Genomic DNA, 20,361 nt, shown 5'->3' with positions numbered 1-20,361 from the left:
TATTTCGTTTTGTAGGAACATTCTGTTCTAAATGTTTTACTATCATCGTTTCACATTCACTTGAAATACCTTTCCGATGGGATCACTTTGCTTAAAAAGCCATTGTAGAAGTCTTGCCCTGTAAGCATCTTCTTTCCTCCGACGGACAGTTGAAGTATTTCAAGTAATCGTCCGTCAACACAACGTACCAGCAACTGCTTGTTCCGTTTTAAGTATTCCACTTGGCCCGGTTGATGCTGCAATATTTGTGCTGGTTCGTTTTGCTCTCTATTAAATGATAATTTAAATATTTTCACTACATCTCCACCGAAGGTAGTGAGTAAAGGTCTCAACCCATACAAAGATCGGTACGTATCATATACTCTTACTGCTGTCGAATTGCTCCATCGGATTTCAGCAAACTTTTGATCAATTTTTGGAGCTATGGGATAATAAAGAAAAACAATAATTATGCTGCGTACATAAATAAAGCGGACGTTTTACGTACCGTATGTTGCCTCAGCATCATTCTGCATCATTTGCCTTTGCGAATAACTGTCTAAATCTTCAATACAAGTGATCAAACATTCAGCTCCGATGTTTGCCAAGCGATCATGCAATTGAGGCATCAGCGTGTCGCGTCCAATATCGACGGAAGACTGTAAAAGTATTTCACCAACATCGAATTGTTTTGGTTTGATTCGCATTATACTGATTCCTGTCCGCTGATCACCATTAGCAATAGCATGAACTATCGGTGCTGCACCTCTCAGCTTTGGTAGTAGACTAGCGTGTACATTAAGCATTCCTCTGAAGTAAAGAAACATACATTGTTGATAGGAAAAGGACACATTTTACGTACAGCATCTTACCGATTGAAGGAATTGATCAAGCACTCCGGGATTAGATGTCCGAATGAAACAACAACACCCAGATTAAACGAACCAGCAGTAGCTGGGGAGAAAGATGGCCAGTCATGAATGGGTATACCTTCTATTCGGCTGTACTGTTTCACTGGGTTCTTTGCTGCTTTGAACGATGTAACTACCTCGAGCCGTTCCACTGTACCATTATTTATTCTGCAAACGGAATAGAACAAACAAAAATTAGCTTTCCAATTAACGCTGCGAGATATTTGATAAACTTACAGATTCTTATGTATGATTTTCAGGCTGGGCAGTGAGAAGTGGTCCGTACCAAAGAACAACACTTTTAGCCGGCAAATGTTGGAAAAATACCGCTGAACGCTGCTGTTATTTCGGACGATTGATGGCCGCGGGTGCGTTAAATGTAGTAGCATTTTTTGATGATTGGTTTTACAATAAGCGTTTCATAACCGATGTTTTCCTCTTGTATTACTGTATCAACCATAAACACTGTTTTCAATTATGAATGGAAATAGATGCTAGAAATAATTCTAGGAAATCATAACAAACAACTGACACACCGGTTATATGCGCGCTACAATTACAGCGTATGGTTTTCGGGTTTGGTATATTGAAAAACAAATGTAAAAATACCATTATAATATCAGCGTAAAAAGTGATTAGTATTGTCACAGTTTTGTACAATTAACAAACTATTTCGTGGCCGACATTATACAAGAAATTGGGAAAAATGTATGCTGTTTACATTCGTTCAACTATTTGTGACCTTGAATATGACAAATGCTAATGTCAACATAAACCGCTGTCAAACATTGTTTATGTTTTAGCACGTGGTAGTGCGGAGAATTGGTATCGAAACATAGTTAAACTAAAATTGTGTGTGCTTAAGTGTAGAAAACTACTGCCGTTAATCATGTGTGGCAAGCTGAGTAAAAAATCCGATGCAATCCTTCGGCGGAAAGCATCCGCAACCGTCGAGAAGCCGAATCCATTTGAAACGGTGGTTATGAAATCGAAACACGCCGTGCTCAACCGCGGTATACAATCAAAGCGTCCCGGCAACTTGCAGCGTATATCGTACGAGAAGCGGGATCAAACGCTGGGCAAAGAATTTGCGTCCATGCACAAGACAAATCGATTTATGGACGCACGGCAAAACAGTAGATATGCGAAAGCACCGACGAAAAAAGCGCAGGCGAAAGAAATGTTCAACCTCAACCTAACGCACGGTGGACGCACGATGCACGAAATAGAACGGTTCGACGATGTGCCGGACGGTGCCGATGATGATGACGAGGACGATGGCATGCTACAAGGTAATGTATGTCCATGTTACATATCGGACTGAATAATTATTATGTATGTATTGTACGTTTTGTTAGAATCCTTCACCAAAGCAACGCATTTTGGTGGTGGGTCGGACGACGAGGGACCGGGAAGGGATCGAAAAACTGTAATTGAGGAGATGATTGCGGAAAGCAAACGCCAAAAAGCCGAACGGCAGCAGGAAAATGATGAGCTGTACGATATGCGACAGAAGCTGGATGACGATCTGAAGGGTCTGATGTCACAGTTTAATGAGCATATCAGGACGGATAACGAACGACCGCAACCAGATGATTACGATCGAGCTATGCGTGAAATGATTTTTGAGCCACGTGGAGAACCGACGGAAAAGCTAAAATCTATTGACCTGGCGGCTACAGAGCAGAAACGGCGTGAAGCTTTAGAGCGTGAAAAACAGGAGCGAATGCAGAGTGAGCTTAATGCACAAAAGACAACGAAAGTAAATCGACCCGTTTCGGCCGATGCGTTGTCCGATGATTTTTTGGTGGAAGATGACGATGATGGTGATGAAGATGATGAGGATGAGGATGGTGGAAACGAGGTCGAGAATGGTACAAACAGTGAACCGGAAGAAGATGGAACGGACGAAAAGTCGGATGATGATGCTGACAGTAGCGATGTAGACAGTTTATCGGATTTAAAAGCAACTACGCAGCACGAAAGTGACGACGAATCGGAATCAGAAAAAGAACCACAGCCGGAACCGGTAGCTGCAGTGGTAAAGGAGAGTGCACCGAAAACAAAACCGTCGGTGCAAGCAACAAGCGAGAAAGTGAAACCGATTGTATTTAAGCCTGTGCTGCGTATCGTAGATGTACCAAGAGAATACGAACAGTTTGTCGAGATGCTTGATGATAAAAATGTTGAGGAACGAATAAGTCTAATAGCGAGTATGATACACACGCTGAAACAGAAAAACTTTCTTCACAAATCACGCTGGTCGGTGCTTTTCGCATATTTATTGAATTATCTAAGCGATCGTTTCACTCGCCCAGTATCCATCGAGGATGAATTTCGAACGTTGGACCTCCTGACTCCTCTACTCCATGATATAGCTCAGACGGATCCTTCCGACATTGGCAAAGTGTACATTAGTGTTGTGGAGGAAAAATACACTGACTATAAAAATCGTCCCCATCGCTATCCTGATCTGGCCACTTTGGTACTGCTCAAGCTAGTTCCACTGCTGTTTTCTGCTTCGGATCGTCGGCACTCCATCGTTACACCAGTTCTGGTTTTTATTGGAGAAATTCTTACCCGTTGTCAGGTGCGAACCAGGCGGGATATTAGCCGTGGATTGTTTTTGGTAACAGCCGTGTTGGAGTGTGTTGAGCATTCGAAACGATTTCTTCCGTCAGCGATTGCTTTTCTGGTTGGAGTGCTCAATCAAGCATGTCCCAAGGAATCGTTATCTGCAGCTATAACCATCACTGAACCATTTAAGCAAACAGCTAGTTTATTGCTTGCTGAAACGGATACTGACATCAGTGCAAATGATGGGCTACAGCTAACTGCACAGGATCTGCTTATGACTCAAATAACTCCATCGTTCAAGGTGCGTTCTGTTGCCTGCACCCTGTCGTTGGTAGCTGCTCTTTGCAATCAGATGGATGATATCCCAGCAGTATCAACTCTTGCCAGACAGTTTCTTCATTCGTTGAACATCATACACAAACAATCGTACCCTGCTCCCGCCCAGGAAGTGTTCCAGCAAACCAAGGACAAGCTAACTGCACTTTCGGCACGTTCGCTAAAGTATTTAGAGAAGGCAGAAAAGAAACCGAAACCATTGCGCCTGCTCGAACCGAAAATCAATCCCATCTATGAGGATATTCGGCGACGACCCAAAACGGCAATACCGTTGCGTGAACAGCGCCGTAAGCTTCAGCAGAAGATAAAGAAAGTTACGCGCGGTGCGAAACGTGAAATTCGGCTCGATAACGAGTATATTGCGAAGCTGCAGCATAAACAGCGCATGGCAAGCGATCGGGAACGCAATCAGAAGGTACGCCAAATATTTAGCTACGCTTCATCTCAGCAAGCCGAACTGAATTCGCTCGATCGAAGGGCTAAGTACCGTAAATAGATACGACCAAAAAGGGATTTTTTGTGTGTATAGTTTAACGCATCTTATTAACGTGTGAAGGAACGTAAAGTGTAGTCCAAATTTCAATCAGAAGATAATGATAATCCATTTAGCTTAAAGTTGAACTTAAGAAAAAATAAATCTTCAAAATGTCAATATGTTTTGTAAAATATATAACAAATAAAAAGTTATGTTTCAAAAGAAATGCGAAAGGCTCTTGAATCCTTTTTTTATTTAATGTCATAAACAATGTCACAGGTATGTTGCATCTTCTTCATCGCCAGAGAGATTCTCTATATTACTTGCCATGTTTTTCGAAGTATTCACGCGAATCCTTCGGGTTGGGCTTGATGGTGGCCGCGTTCGTCTTCGGTTCCCAGTTGGCCGGGCACACTTCGCCATGCTTTTCCACGAACTGGAACGCCTTTATCAACCGTAGCGTTTCGTCCACCGATCGACCGACGGGTAGATCGTTGATCGTAATCTGACGCACAACCCCGTTCGGATCGATGATAAACAAACCGCGCAGTGAGATTCCTTCCTTCAGCAGGACGCCATAGTCGGCGGAGATTTGCTTCGTAATGTCGGCCAACAGCGGATACTCCAGCTTGCCAAGACCGCCTGCTTTGCGTGGTGTGTTGATCCAAGCGAGATGTGAGAAATGCGAATCAACGGAAACACCAACCACCTCCGTGTTGAGTTCCTTAAACTCTTTGATGCGATCGCTAAAAGCGATAATCTCCGTTGGGCAAACGAATGTGCTGAAAATATGAAAAATATATATTGAAAATGTTTAAAGCACTCATACAGCAACTAGCGGTAAACTTACAAATCGAGCGGGTAGAAAAACAGCACCAAGTATTTGCCCTTGTAATCCTCTAGTTTGATTTCACGAAAGTCATTGTTTACGACCGCTGTTCCCTTGAAGGATGGTGCAGGATGCTGTACTTTCGCCATGGCAAGCATTCGTCCGGTATGCAGTAAGTTTCGTTGGAATACAACACCATTCGACAGTCGGGAACACTGCGCGGTTTCGGATGATGGGGATGAAAGCATTTTCATTACATAATCTAGGGTTTAGTTCGGAGGGTGCAATTAGTACGACGACTAATACTTACCACCTGCGGTAGATTACGAATCAAAAATGACATTTTAAAAACAGTAACGAAATACCGCGAAATTTTGCAAACACCGCCACAGATTATCACAAAGACCTTGCGTTTCCGAATAATGTTTTCTCTATGTGCTGAGATTCGCCGAATTGACAGCTGAAATGGAGCAGCATGACGCCTGTCAAATTTGTTAGCATGAAAACCATTGCAGGGTAGCCAATGTTCTATGAATTTACAATGTAAAGAAATTAATGTATTAATACATATATTACATTTTATTTAAAATGTTAACCTTTCTCTCTTGCTAGATAAAATGTTATACAATTCATTAGATTGTTGTATGAAACATAAATAATAACATAATAAAAAGGGTTTTATTTGGCAACACTTTCAGTATAAACAAAATTCGGCGTGACACCAATTTTTCTACTTGCTCTTTACCGGCGCGGGCTGATGAGAGTAGTTTTGTGTATAATAGTGAATAAACGTTGAATTATTTATATTGTAGGTTGATTAAACTCAACTTTGTGTAGTTTTATTTCAAACTTACATACAAGGAGTTTGTAATAAACGTAGGTAACAATCGATTGATTGATTCGGATGGCTGATTGAGACGAGTAGTTCTTGGATTTGCTGTGCATTTAGAATTGGTTCTCTGCATAAAGGTAAGCTAGCATTGTAGACCACATTTTGTTTTTATTTTGTACTTTCGTAGCACGATTTTATCCTGTGAAATAGACTGAGTGATCCTTTCTTAACTCAGATTACCCTCATTCCGGCGATATGTCGCACAAGTCTTTCGTTGCCGTTGCTACACTGGTAATCGGCGTGCTAATTGATAGCGGCAACGCCTGGACCGCTCGCGGATGCGTCGACCTAGACTCGTCAACGTTCGATAAGGTAACGAAAAAGTTTCGTTACAGTCTGGTAAAGTTCGATACAGCCTTCCCGTACGGTGATAAGCATGAAGCGTTTACGAACCTAGCGCTAGAAACCGTCGAAGCGACTGATGATCTTTTGTTTGCCCTGGTTGGCATCAAGGATTACGGTGAGCAGGATAATGCAGACCTGGGGAAACGTTTCAACATCCCGAAGGAGTATCCGGTGATAAAGTTGTTTATGGGCGACAATGGGAAACCGATCGATTTCCCACCAGACGAGGAAGTGACTAGTGAAAATTTGCGCAAATTTCTAAAGCGCAACACTGACCTTTACATCGGATTGCCGGGATGTGTGCAGTTGCTGGATGAGCTGGCGCAAAAATTCATGGCTACTGACGATGCAACAGAACGACAAGCAATAATGGCGGAAGTAGAACGTGCAGAGCAAGGAACGGAAGCGCTAGATCCAACGAAAAAGTCATTCCCGATGTATCTTTCCCTGATGAGGAAGGTTGTAAAGTCGAACCAGCCGCCGGTGGATGTTTTAAGTGAGGAGATGAAACGGGTGGAAAAGTTATTGACAGAAAAGCTTAGCGATGCAAAGAAGGCTGAACTAAAGCTGCGCATCAACATTATGCTTTCGTTCAGCATGCTAAACAGGGCGCTAAAATATGAACGAACGGAACTGTAGAACGAATAAATGTTCTGTAATATGCAATAGCCCTTTGGACGGTATTGTGATAGTAATGGATGGAACTTTGTAGTTCAGATGTTCCGAAACGAATGAAATTATTGTTGGCAGCATTAAGAGGTGAGTTGATGAAAAACCGCATCAAAACCAGAAGGTCTAGACGGATTGTAACCATCCAAGTATACAAACATACAATAATGGTAAGTGATTATTTTGTAACTATAAAAATTCGATATAAAATTCTTTTAAGGGTGGCTCTAGCCATACTAAAGTGTTTTCAGATTTTCTTCCGTATGCTGCAACAAAGCATGTGATCAGAAACATATCACGTTGTTAATGTAAGGCGCAGCATACCTATATCTTCTCAAAACATTCTATATATTTTAAGTTAAAGCGGTATCTAAAATTTAAGATAGGTTAGTGTACACCTGCTACAATCTCAAATTGTACGTTATTGTACTACATTGCTTGCCCTTCATCCCTCTTCCCCAATTCCCTTCCCTATACGTAGCTAGTCACCGTCAACCTCTGCAGGCAAATGTTCCTCGGATGGGTGATTTCTACAGATGATTTCTCCTTTCACAGCCGCCGAACGTGCGACAAATAGAAGAAACAAGCGAGAGAGAGAGAGATACATACACCAATAGTGGCTGGAAGAAAATTCCTTACATGAGAGCGATGAGAATTGCTGGAAGGAAGCCGATAGGAAGATGTGTATGAAAAGAAAGCAAAAATATGTTGTAATGAAGGTTCCGGAGGAAGTTCGGAACGAGCAGAGTAGTTTAGGCAGAGAGAGAGAGCGAGTGAGAGAAAAACACATCAACTCACGATCGAGGTGCTGATCTGCTGTTCAAGCGGTTTCTGTGCGCATCGAAGAAAACAAACCAACAGACGAATGTACTAGCAGCACTATACAGTTGGACCGTAACTGAAGCGGCATGAAGTGTTTCTTAAGCTGCACTATCTTATCTGTGCGCGTGTTGCAAGTGTTGATGTAAAGAGGGTGTGTTTCAGTTTGGACAGACGATACGAAAGCATAAATCATCAGATAGATATCGGTCCGCCAGTCGATATTGATCAGTTATGTGTCCGCATAACCCGGACAATTCATCATATTTTGGAGTGACAACTGAAGAATGTTTTCTGTCAGAAGGTTTCCCAAAGAAACTACTGCTACAGTGTTTCATACAGAGAAAAAAATGAAACAAGCTTCCAAGTTATGCAAACATTTTTAACAAATTGCTTTTAAAAACGCTAGGAATTAAAACGTTATAGGAATTATAATATTGATTTATGCTTCTGATAGTTCTAGATACATATTCCAAACAGTTCTTGAAGGACTGGAAAGATTTTGTTTCGATTTTATAAGTATTGTATGCTAATTATAATTAACACCTCCGTAGGTAACGTTTGTTCCAGTATTTGTTTCTCTCATTTACTCAAGAAAAAGAAAAAAACAAAAGACAGTGGCTTAACCATGATCGTGGGTTAAGCGCCACTGTCTCGCGAGTGACTTGCGCGAAAGGAAAGCAACCTGTCCTGCCCTGCATCCAAAAAGGAATGAGACAACGAACCCTTTCTTTCTACAGAGACCGCATAAGAAAGAAGCACCGAACGAAAAAACAAAGCGAACCGTGTTGCAGACCTGCCCGAAAAGAAACAGTAAAAGTTTGTCGCTATTCGACATGCTTTTGACGGCGGGGGGTTTTTGGGAGGGATGGACGGGTGCAGGGTCGACGGTATATATCATCGGGCCAAACGACAAGACACATGAGGCGAACGCCGTACGCCTTCCCTTTTTAGCATTTCCCACCGTCCCGCACGCACGGGTCCGTTCGTCAAAAGGTGCGGCACAGCAGTAGAATACCGCCTTAAGGGGTTGGTAGACCACCCCATCCCCACCCGGGGCCCGTAAGCGAAACCGAAGCATTCCCAAAAAAAAAAACCCGAGCCCACCGTCGAAGCCACGATCGGCCGGAGCGAGCCCCGGACGCTGTGTGGGCTTTCCGTGCAGGTCTCAGTTACGCACTGGCACTACGACCGAGCGCACTTGCTGCTCCATCCTCGTCGATCTTTCTGCTTACGGGAGCTTTCGGCCTGTGTTGTACTGGAAACGAGCGCGCGGGGAGGGCCGGGGATGGTTTCTTTTGCGGCTTGGCGCACCTGAAACCTGCGTGGCTTAGAGATTTCTTGCGTTGATGGGCGGTTTGTGTATGTGTGTGTGTGTAACCGAACGCACGTAAGGAGTGTTCGTGTTTGTCGTGTTTTGCACCGAGACCCGTTATAGCCCCCGTGTGGTACACACTTGGAAGAATCTTTACATCGCGTCTTCTTCTGCTGGAGCACCGGATCCGTTAGGTTCTCTGGCTAAGTGTCCTCTACGCCATTGGTACGGTGGTGATCATCTTACAGTACAATCTTTAGCACAGTTCAAATGAGACAAGATCGTATGAGAAAGGGAGAAAGATAAAGTGAACGGAACGGAAGAAGTTAAACCGTACCAATAGATGACCATTAAACCCCTTTTTTGTGATGTAAAGTCTTTGCTGTAGAAGAAAATTCCAAACGTCTTGCTGTTGAGTGTTTGTTGTTTTGATTACGTGTGTTTACGTGAAGATTAGTTCGTATGTGCTTCGTTAAGATATTCCGTAAAAGATTGAATTGAAGAAATCGCGCGTAGAGGTTGCTTTTCTTTCGCTTTACGATCGCGCGAAGTAGTGTACCGGGCGTTGTAAACATAATCCGTGCCACCTGCTCGCTGTATGATCTTCTCTGTGCGCGGGATCGAGCTGGTACGAAGAGGGATATAACAAGTGCACCAGTTCAATGCACGTGCAGATCTTTTCGGACAGCTCGTATTATTGTTTTCGTTCGTTCGTGTTGTGTGCTTGACAGTTTCATATCAAGTGGTTCATATTCCACTACAATCAACTACCATCCCATCATCAGCCGCTACCCACATTCAACCGCAGCATTCCAAGACCTGGGGCGAGGGTGAAGAATTCGTCGCAACCTTCACCCGTACATTCTACATGCATTAAAATTTAACAGTTTGCCCGTTACGGATTTCCTGCAATACGGGCAAAGCTCTGGCCACCGTGCATGGAAAAGAACTATAAAAATACGCCGAGAACCGCAGAGAAAAACGCTTCAACAAGTTGGTAAGTTTTCCCTAAAGCTGGCAAGATGGCTTTTTGTTTTCAAATCTTCTTCAATATTCCCTCTATCTATTCTCCACGCTTTATAGCTTCTTTATACACCAAGCCTCACATTCAGAGAAAGAGAGAGAGAGAGGCTTCAAGTCGATGAAATGGATGAAACTTTGGAACAGAGAAATCTCTAAAAAAAAACCCACCCAGTCTTTTTCATCAGCGGTACGATCGGTTTTCATCAGCTGGAGTTTGGAGTGTTGGAGATTTTCCTTTTTTTTCTCTTCTCCCGAACGCTTGCACAGCATCTCGGGTACAAGACACCTTTTGGCTAATGGCCTTTGTTTCTGATTTCGCTTACAAACGCGATTGCAAAACGATTTTCAAACGTTTTTCGTTCTCCCGCGAACTCCGCTGGGTTGGTGGTGTGTTTGTGTCGCACTAACGGAGCAAATTTTCTCTCACGTGGCCATTTTTTTTTAAGTTTTGCACGTCTGCAAGCAGAGGATTAGCTACTTTCTAACCCGGGGGTGAGACGGGGTGAGACATTTTGAATGAAAAGCGGAAAACGGAAAATTAATCTGCTATGATAGAGATATGGTTTCCCAGTTCCTAATACGTTCTTACGTTCTGTTATAAATTAATTGCATTCCATTTCGGTGGGTAAAGGATGCCCATTGGAAAAAAAAGAACGTATTGAAGAAAAACATGCATCATCGTACACATGTTCAAGGGGAAATGTAAAGTAGTGAGCTGTGGATGGCCTGTAGCGTTACGATCACGAGAGCACCGTACTTGGCTAGGTCAAGTACTAAAACCATCTTTATAACTGTTAATAGTCATCAAGAGTGTTGTTCTTTTTTTTCGTTTACACCTTGTGGTACGAAGCTTTACATCTGGGGGGGTTTTGCTCTGTTGTCTTCAAAATCTGTCAGGTTTATAGAAGGAATCCCTAAAAATGATTCGTTTAGTAGCAGAATACTTACTAATATCGTCGTTTATTTTTCTCCCCTTATATTACATTCTTTGCTCCTTAGAATTTGCGTAATACAACATGAACATAAAAAAATAGTAATTTTCAAAAATATTATCAACTCGTATCTTTGACAGTGACGAACAAAATGCTCGTGGAAGGCGATAAGAAGGCAAACACGTACGAATGATCGTGTACATCGCATTTTTTTTTGGTCAGTAAAAGGCGAGAAAGGGCGCCTTTGTGACCGTTTGACAGCACGTGCCGCTAGTGGCTTCACTAACGGTCAGTAACGGACTGTTGTTTACAAAACACCGTCCACTACCTTATCCGAACAAGGGGAAATACGACGACGAACATGATTTTTTTTTAATATGGTGGAACATGTCTTTAATTTTTTTTTTAGTACAATCTTATCGATCTTTAGTGTAACAAAATAGTTGGGGATTTTTTTTCTACTAAGAAGTGAAAAAAATTGAGCTGCGTGCCTGAAACAGATCTCGTCTCTATCAATGCTGTCTGCTACGTGAAGTAGAAGGTTTTTTTACAAGCTAAATCATCTTTCAATGTCATTTCATTGACTACTGCACAACAGTTCTAGCGAGTCGAATGCGTAATCGACACAGAAAACCCGTCTTTAACCCTGATGTGCACCCTGATGCCGAAAGATTTTTTTTCTTCAAATCGATTGGAACGTTTTGTGTACTAAAACACACGTATTTAGTTATTTAGTACAAACTGAATCTTAATTTATTGAAATAATTCGAAAGGATAGATACGACGCTGTCGAATGTTTGCCAATGTTTGATCGTTTCGTTCGTTCGTTTTTTTTGGGGTATTGTTAAGTAACAAGTTCTCGCAATAAGTGTTCTAGTTTGTGAGTTTTTTTATTGAGCTAACCATTGATGCGTAGAAAGTACAAATAGAACCGCGGCATCGTCGTAGTGTACGGATGGTTAGGTTTTGGGACCCTTAGCTCACCTGTCCACAAGCACCCGGGGTCTGGCAGAATATACCAACTACCAGCCGACAGACATTGCATATTGCTTAACATTCTTACAACACCCGAAACCTAACGTGCGAGAAGGCACTGCTCGGATTCAGCTATCAATCGACCGTGTGGCCACTGCCCGTATTGAAGTGGCGCTGGTCCACTAGCAGGGCATGCAACGCAGACACCCGACCGTATGCGCACCACTGACCGGGGGTGTTGGTGTTGGTGGTGATGGTTGAAGGTGGTTTTGCTGGCGTCGGCCAAGCAACAATAACAACATCGCACTTTGTGTGTGTTGTGCTCGAAAACTGGGGCTCGCTTGTTGCCGTCTCGGCCTGGTAAACTTTTGCTGACGCTGGGGCTGGGAAAAATGCACCCGCTGCCGATGATGAAATGTGTCCGTCCTAGTCCGAGCCCGCGCACTGATTCTTCGCATACGGCCCGGATTGCATTCCAGCAGGGTCCACCACCCATTCACCGTGTGGTGGTCTGCAACGCAAGGAAAAGGCGAATGCAAAACAAAACAACATTGCAATGATGCATCGCAAGAGTACATATTACATATGTGTGCATATATTTGCTATCATCGCTGTGTGACGGGATATACGGCAGAATGTTGTTCACCAATAATTGATGTGATTTAAATCTCGCTTTTTAACCAGCTTGGTGAAGATACAAAAAATTGCATTCCAAGCGGATATTTTCACTCTTCAACGCCTACTGAAGGGTTTAATACACACGCAAGGATGCTTTCTAATCAGTGCCAGATTAAGCTTAGTTTAAGCCCCTAATGTAAATATATAGAGAAAAACATAGAAGGAAGAAAATGGCCAAAACCAGTTCAACTGCAATGTTTTTTTCCTCCCAAATAACTAGATGGTCAAATCCTTGGTGATTCCACTCTATCACAAGGTCGTTCTAGATACAAATATGATATGATGATATCTTTAATTATTTAGCTTGTTTGAAAGGAGTCCCTAATATCATGGTCTAAGATATAAGAAGTCTCTTAATACAATTCTTGAATATCTTCTTGGAGTTCACTTTCAACCTCATATAGATTCAAATTCCTAATATCATGGTCTAAGACATTAGAAGTTTCTTAATTCAATTCTTGAATATCTTCTTAAAGTTCACTTTGAGGCTCATAAAGCTTCAGATTCCTAATATCATGGTTCAAGATACAAGAAGTCTCTTAATTCAATTCTTCAATATCCTCTTGGAGTTCACTTTCAACCTCATAAAGATCCAGATTCCGGCAATTTCCATAGTTTGATGAATTTCTCCTGTTTTCTCCTGTAAAGTTGCTAACCGGAGTACCTCGAGAAATGGTTGAATTCTTCACAAAACGTATTTTTTTTTTATTTCTGAACTCCCGTTTTCTTCTCATTATATCTAAAGAGAACTCAACAATCCAATCATCGTAATGGTTTGGAAAGTGTGACGCCATTTTATGCAAATTAATAGCAAAAAAACAAAATCTCCCCCTTTTCTCCGATTAAGAAGATACGAAAAAAGCAAAGAACCTTATTGCAACTCGTTTGATTGCACCCGGGAGGATTAATCGTCCACCGGCATTAGATGCGTTCGCTTCGGTTATAGGCACACTCTTTTTTTTTCGTTGCTCTATCCGAGCCGGTGTGCAAACAACTAGGATGTAACGATTTTAATGCACAGGTTCGCAAGGTTTTGCTTTTGCCTATCCGGTCTCCGGGTTTCTACAACATTTATTTTCTCAACGCTGACCATCAATGTCGATCATATTCCGCAAGCAGTGCGGAACCGAGTCCGGAATCGTTGCCATCGCGTCGTCGAAGCTTATAAAGCCGGAGCCTCATCATGTTCGTCATGTTGGTCGGAGTAATATGCCGCTAGGAACAGGCCCCATCTTAAGACACTGGTGCGGTGCGTCGAGCATGGTTGCGTTTACCGACGACTAAAGCGCGAAACGAAATTGTTTGCACCACATTTTCCGGCCCATTTGTCATTGGCATTGAGGAGTGGTATGAACGAAAAAACAACGAAACAAAAAAAGAGCCTAAAGAAACAAAAGATGGCGCCTCAGGTGGATACGTTTTGGGATCTCGCATGAACCAACAACAAAAATCGCAACTCCGGTGTTTTTTTGCAATGGAAAATCACTTTCAAACACTAGTTTCCTTTGCAAAAGCTACCACCGAGGGAGTGTGCGAAACAATAAACGGTAGGTGAAGATCATCACGCACCAATGTTGGGTGTGATGGATCATACATATTCTCATCCTGCATCCAGCAGGGAAAGGCCATCAGCACGGGTAGAAAAGGTATCGCGACCAGTTTCATCTTCAATTCCCTACCGAAACAAGTTTCGGAGACAGTTTCGGAGTTATATAAAATGGCTGGAAGCGACGCGATTGCGTGTGGGGTCGCTGACCACCGTGCACCACGCTGATGGTGCACCAAACCATAATCCGGGAGCGCGTGACACCATCTTAACAATTGCAAGGGGTAGAAAGATGAGGTGTTCCGGGCGGGCGGGCGGCGGGGAGAATAACAGGCAACCTCATAAATATTCAGCGGACTTGCCTAGCGGTACCAAGCGGGCCGTTGTGCCATTCCCAGTGTGCTTTCCTTCGCCTTCGGGCGGGATGTTACGATTCGATCGTAAATAAAATGGTGAACCCCACGAACAAACGGGCGGCCGTAGTGAGTGGGTAATGTTCCGGATTGGCCTGGGGGCCAAGATACATTCGGTTTGGTTTGGTGAATGCTGGAAAGTGAAACCGAATTCTGACCCTTTTACCGAAACTTCAAACAACATTCCGCTCGTTAGGATGGATGCTGGTAGGATAACGCAGTTTCGAATCCCTGCAACAGCCATCGGACAGGAAATACTTTCTACGTCTCCGGAATTAAAATGAGTAGACGAAATTATACGTCTTATCGAATTCCCAAGAGAGTTACAGAGAACGTGCGCCAAAGGCTTTAGATTAACACAATCTTTTACTTAGGATTCCCAATTCCCAAAGTCGGAGTCATCTTTGGATACCGTTCTAGCTCAACTAGAATGTGAGAAAGTAGATCTGGAATTCTTAGCACTTTCTGGATGTGTTTTTACGTAAAATATGAGATCTTGATGCATTCAGAGTGTTAGACTAGAAACCTTTGCACGAGTTTTCGTCTCGCTTGCAAAAGTTCCAGAAATTCCAGAAATCCCACTCATTCTAGTTTAACTTCAGAACAGAATCCAGAATTGAACTCCAATAGCCTGTAATTAATCTCCAACTAAAAGCAAAAAAAGATCTCCAACTCCTATACATGAAGACATCCATGTCCAAAATGCACAAAGGCAGTAAACTCGAAAAAAAGAGTTTATGTAACAAAAACCCACAACAGAGAAATGTTGCACCGAAAATTTAAATAGGAAGAATAATCAAAAGTCTAGTTATGCTACTGAGTTTATTTGTTCAACGAAAAATATTGTCATCATTCAAGCACAGTTTACATTTTTTTCTTTTTTTTTGCAAACATTTCTCCCATTGTCCTTGAGATCTTATCTACCATTCCTTTAACTGAACGTGTGCATTTCTGTACGACATTCCTGCACGTAGACAAGGTGCAATTTCGCCCTTTCACACTCATGATTAATCTTCATTGTTTGAACTCAGTTTTGTTGGAAAAAGTAAAAGTGCTTCCGCTTCTCTTTTTTTTGTCTGTTGTCTGTTTGTTTTGTGCGCAAACACATTCGATTGGTTAGATGATGTTAGATGGATAAGTGTGTCCCTAACGCACGCTTCTATTACCGCCGGCACGCGAGCAATGTTTTGATGGGATTTCGGTGTGCTTTCGCCGTCCCCCCTCATATGCTTGAGGTGCTTGATTGATGTGCGAGTGTCCCATGTACGATCAAGTAAAATCTCGCGTCTCGCTGCTCGCTGTACGAGATGAAGGACGGAGATGCTTGTATAACCTGCGCAGCTTCGGAACACGTTGTCGGACGTACCGGTGAAATGGTAAAAAAATATATTACCCGCCGAAGATGATAAAGTTTCGCATAATCCTTTTGAACCTGGAAGAATCGGTCGGTTGGTATGGAGGAAGGGGTGGGGGGAATGTTGTAGAAAGTAAAATTTCTGCACCAACCTCGACGACAACCGGTCATCGTCACGGTGTTGCGATAGAAAGCACCGGCAGGAAACCGGTTCCCTACACCGGGTGACAACTTGTTGGTAGTAAACAGAGAAAAAAGCATTGAGAGTAAGAGATATAGGAGGACTCGACGTAGGATTGGTCATGATTCCTTTCGCTGAGATCTCAAACACACACACACCTGCCGTTTTTATCTTCCCGCACAACATCAACCATATCTCGCAGTTCATTATGAAATGCCATTCTCTTAGCCGGGGACTCCGTAATTCCTTTTATGTTTCATCGGAAAGATTTGCTTGAAAGGAAAAGTTCCGCTACGATATCGATACGACAACCGGGCAAAGAGGTTACACACCTCGGTTGTGCCGTTAAAAGTGGGATAGATAGGGTGAGACAAAACCCGATAGACTGTCAGAAATTGGGAACTGCAGTTTTTGTTTAGTAACCACTATATAACAAACGACCGTATCGATGCCCAGGTATCCGAGCGTATCAATAAATCATCATGATCTCCGATGTCGGCTGATATCCGATTTTGTTGGGGTTGGGAGCTTTTTACTTCATTTCGTTCGGAATTCGGACTCGGCAATGGATGGAGACACAGGTATGGTCACCGAAAGTGACAGGGTTATGTAAAACTTTCACAATCGGAAGAAAGTCACATCGGGCCCCGGCTCTCTGCCTGTTCCGATGTTCGAATTCGCGCATTCGAAAACCAATCAGTATCCCCAGTACGTTTTGGAAATCTGTGTGTATGTGTGTATCATTTTGTTGTTATGTTGTTTTTGGGGTGGACCTACACCGAAGGAGTGAAAGTTTTTTCCAAGCATTACAGCATCTCCATCCCAGACGTCGCTGAATTGTTTTGGGGATGCAATGATAAGTGGAAAGTAAATGTTCCCCTCGTTAATGTGCTAATGTTTGGCTAGCCGATTGTTGGACGCTTGTTCCTTTACCGCTCACAAAACGCTCGAGGCTCTCGCTGCCTGGACGAGCTACCAACTACCTGCAGACGTGCAGCGGGGAAAAGAGTGGATGGGGAGGGGGGGGGGACAGAAAAAGGAATGGCTAATGTGTGACAGACATTAAAATGCGCCACACCCGGAAGGGAAATAGGTGCGAGAGTAATTAAAATTCTCTGAAGAGACAATCACGGACATCGAACGGTGGAATCTGGTGATGGTAATCTTAGCGGCTTTTTTTTTATTTCATTCGGGAACTTATTTTGGACTGTTTGTTTTTCAGACGAAAAGCTAACTCTGGTCTATTAATCAATTCTTCAAGTTTTTTGGCGTGGGTATCTGTATCTGAGGAGTTGAGGTCTCTAGTGGGGTGGACGCTTGTTTGGATCTATTGTAAACTAATAAGACTGAGATCAAATGCAAACTGTGTATTGCAAGACCAACAAATCTTCAACATCATCAATCTCCAACAAAACTTTTAGTTTTAGAGTTAGGCTTTAACGTGAGATAAACACATTTGGAGTAATTTCATAACTTCATAGCTCTGGTTGCGAATTTCCAATAGATCTTCAAGTCTCGTCTAAACACTCCAAAACAATAGACGTGGATGTACCTACATCAAGCATAGTATATTCTACCGCTTGGTATCATACACCTGATGTAAAGAAATTAGATCCGCTACTATTTCAGCCGGAATCCACTTTCTAAGGAAAAGGAACTGCCTGCACATACAAATCACGTCTTACGATTTGTGAGATCACTGCAACTTGGTGATTCGTGATGGAGTTCACAGGCTTGCAGCTAACTCTCGAGAAGAGGATTTATAAAGAAGATTTAATTTGAGATGGTATCACGAAAAGGGGAGTGATTAATCTCACTTTCGCAGCCCCAAATGTCGCCCTTGGGGAGAGGGGTGAAACGCAAACGCACAGAGACGCCCGGGTGTGTGTTGCGGTGTCTGTAATCGTGTAGCGCAAATGGAAATGAACAAAGCGAACGACCGAGAAGAAATCATACCACATACCGAACGGGTAGGTTAAGAAAATTTTGCTCCCCAAAAAGTCGTCCAAAAACGACACCCGAGATGCGGTGTACACCATTTTGGGCCGATGTCCGCTCGCATCTCGGTAAGTGCGTGCGTGTATGCACCGTTGTGCGTAAGAGTGAAAGTACAATTGGAGCGAAATTTCTCTATTCACAACCATTCTTCAATCGGCGGACGTATATACCGTACGTCACGATCACTACGATCCATCTCGATCAGTTGCAGCAGTTCTGTCATCGCTCAACTTCTGCAACGGCACACCCCGCTCGGATTCAGTTTAGTATTCCAGCCCAACTATGCAAGATTTTGCCACTCTCTTCCCTGTGATGCAAGTGGAATGCAAATGCTGTTTCCACTCATCCGTGCGCTTAATCTCAAAGATCCCAAAAGCAGACGGCAAATGGTTGGAAGAAATGACGGCCATTCAAAACATGTGCGACGGAACACAAACGATGGTTGAAAGGTTGAATAAGGCGACACCCGCACCTTTTTGTAGCTTAATTCCGCCGCAATTGAATTAAGCTTCAATTGTTCCGTTTTACGCGCATCTCCCTCACAAAATCTCGTGCGTTCCAAGTCGCAGGGAAGTTGTCACCTCGAAAATGGACCCCGGTCGGATATTCGCGCGCGCGCGCGGGGTTTTTGGAGGACAAGAAGTCGAATAGAAGCTCAATTAGTGTTGGGCATTAACTCCGGCAGCAAATGTTGCTCGCTTTTGGATTTCATTTTCTCACAACCCATCACGAAACCGCACATTTTTCACGCTATATCGGCTCCGATTATCTCGGCACAGCACGTCACCTAGCTTAACGTTTCCCCCCCCCCCCCCTCCTCCTCAACCGGGGATCACACCCAGACGGAACAATGGTGTGTGGATGTTGTGAGGAGGTAGTAGGCAGGGTGTTGTGTGACCTGAAGGAACGGAGACCTGGCCGCGAGGGATGGTAATTGTGTTCACCTTTTATTTTACTTCTTCTTCAAGGTATATCTCGCTCATCAAGATAACCCTGCGGGGGGGGGAGTACCATCGTTGCACTACGGTAGCCATTGCTAATGAGACGAAGAGAAATTGGAGCAAACTTCGCCGTTAGAGACAGAGCAGGTCCTCCCGAAAAATGATAATCGCACCGGATGTTGTAGAGAATGACAGTTGTGTGCCGGGGTTTTTTTGTTTTAATGTCCATGCGTATTACGCCGACGATCGGTAAAGGTGGTTAAGGTGCTCTCTTCAGCGGTAAATCTACCACCGGTAGCGAACTCTGCACGCCGCGCCACTATGTCTGCGAAATCGAACATACTCTGCAAAACAGGCAGCTCAAGAAAGCAAAGCAGAAGCAGAAAACAACACAATGGTACCGATTTTCGTACAGCCCCCCCCCGTTAGCTCTGAGACGATAAGGTTCGGAACGTCGTACTTACATCTGCATATGCATGAGTCCAAAACAAACGGAAAGCGTCAGTACGTCGACCCAATTCGCATCACTTACTTTGCAAACCGTAAGCCGAAAAATATAATACTATTTTTCCCCAAAATCGGTTGCAAATGGTGCGAAAACAAAAACACATTGCTCCAGCCAACCGGGAACTCCCAGAAAACGGTGCTGATTGGAAGAAGAATCTCGTTACTGGTTTCTTTTTCTTTTAACCTTTTTTATTGGAAACGAAGTTCCATTTCCCCAGTTCTCACAGAAGTTCTGGAACAATTCTGAGCTGGTCCTAACGGCATGAAGATCTGTAAAAAAATGGAAATCACCCACGGAGTGCAGTTATCTCTGTAAAATGGGAAGATGCTGCAACTGTAGCTAGCCAATTACTTTCTCTCTCTCTCTATATATCTTTACTTCAACGGTTTATCAAATTATTCCTTCTTGCCGTGTGTGTTACGTGGATCTGTGTTTCCCTGACTTCAGTTAGCGAATCCACCTGTTCGATATCTGCAAGATGAATTACCATAAGCTCATTTCTCCCTTCGTTTCCATTGGCTTTCACTTTCAGCGTCAGCGATGACATATGTGCATCGTGCTTCACAGTGGCAGACGTTCATCCATACCTCGTACAGGCTGAGTAACACCAAGCAACGGCAGAGGAGTCGTATAGTTGCAGGTTAGGCCGCAACTGGTAATGCGGT

The 20,361-nt window shown here is 43.3% G+C and overlaps 4 protein-coding genes across 4 annotated transcripts; 2 read left to right on the top strand and 2 right to left on the bottom strand.

Annotated features, from left to right (window-relative positions):
• Positions 1–12: 12 nt before the first annotated feature.
• On the bottom strand, positions 13–1,622 carry LOC125761757 (methionyl-tRNA formyltransferase, mitochondrial). The gene is made up of 4 exons (XM_049423219.1): positions 1,128–1,622; positions 852–1,058; positions 488–789; positions 13–421 (listed from the first exon to the last, which is right to left on the bottom strand). The coding sequence occupies exons 1-4, from the start codon at positions 1,277–1,279 to the stop codon at positions 57–59; spliced, it is 1,026 nt and encodes a 341-aa protein (XP_049279176.1). The 5' UTR covers positions 1,280–1,622; the 3' UTR covers positions 13–56.
• Positions 1,623–1,671: 49 nt separating this feature from the next.
• On the top strand, positions 1,672–4,444 carry LOC125761585 (nucleolar protein 14 homolog). Its single transcript, XM_049422829.1, has 2 exons — positions 1,672–2,182; positions 2,249–4,444. Exons 1-2 carry the CDS (start codon positions 1,780–1,782, stop codon positions 4,297–4,299), a joined length of 2,454 nt encoding a protein of 817 aa, XP_049278786.1. The 5' UTR covers positions 1,672–1,779; the 3' UTR covers positions 4,300–4,444.
• A 43-nt stretch (positions 4,445–4,487) lies between these two features.
• Positions 4,488–5,581, bottom strand: LOC125761797 (peroxiredoxin-2). Its single transcript, XM_049423304.1, has 3 exons — positions 5,418–5,581; positions 5,129–5,322; positions 4,488–5,060 (listed from the first exon to the last, which is right to left on the bottom strand). The coding sequence occupies exons 1-3, from the start codon at positions 5,448–5,450 to the stop codon at positions 4,598–4,600; spliced, it is 690 nt and encodes a 229-aa protein (XP_049279261.1). The 5' UTR covers positions 5,451–5,581; the 3' UTR covers positions 4,488–4,597.
• A 117-nt stretch (positions 5,582–5,698) lies between these two features.
• LOC125761792 (protein windbeutel) lies at positions 5,699–20,336 on the top strand. The gene is made up of 3 exons (XM_049423292.1): positions 5,699–6,076; positions 6,175–10,144; positions 20,229–20,336. The coding sequence occupies exon 2, from the start codon at positions 6,195–6,197 to the stop codon at positions 6,981–6,983; it is 789 nt and encodes a 262-aa protein (XP_049279249.1). The 5' UTR covers positions 5,699–6,076; positions 6,175–6,194; the 3' UTR covers positions 6,984–10,144; positions 20,229–20,336.
• The last annotated feature ends 25 nt before the right edge of the window (positions 20,337–20,361 follow it).

The sequence above is a fragment of the Anopheles funestus genome, chromosome X (assembly GCF_943734845.2).
Source record: "Anopheles funestus chromosome X, idAnoFuneDA-416_04, whole genome shotgun sequence".
Taxonomy (NCBI): domain Eukaryota; kingdom Metazoa; phylum Arthropoda; class Insecta; order Diptera; family Culicidae; genus Anopheles; species Anopheles funestus.
This window is presented reverse-complemented; position numbering and strand designations above follow the sequence as displayed.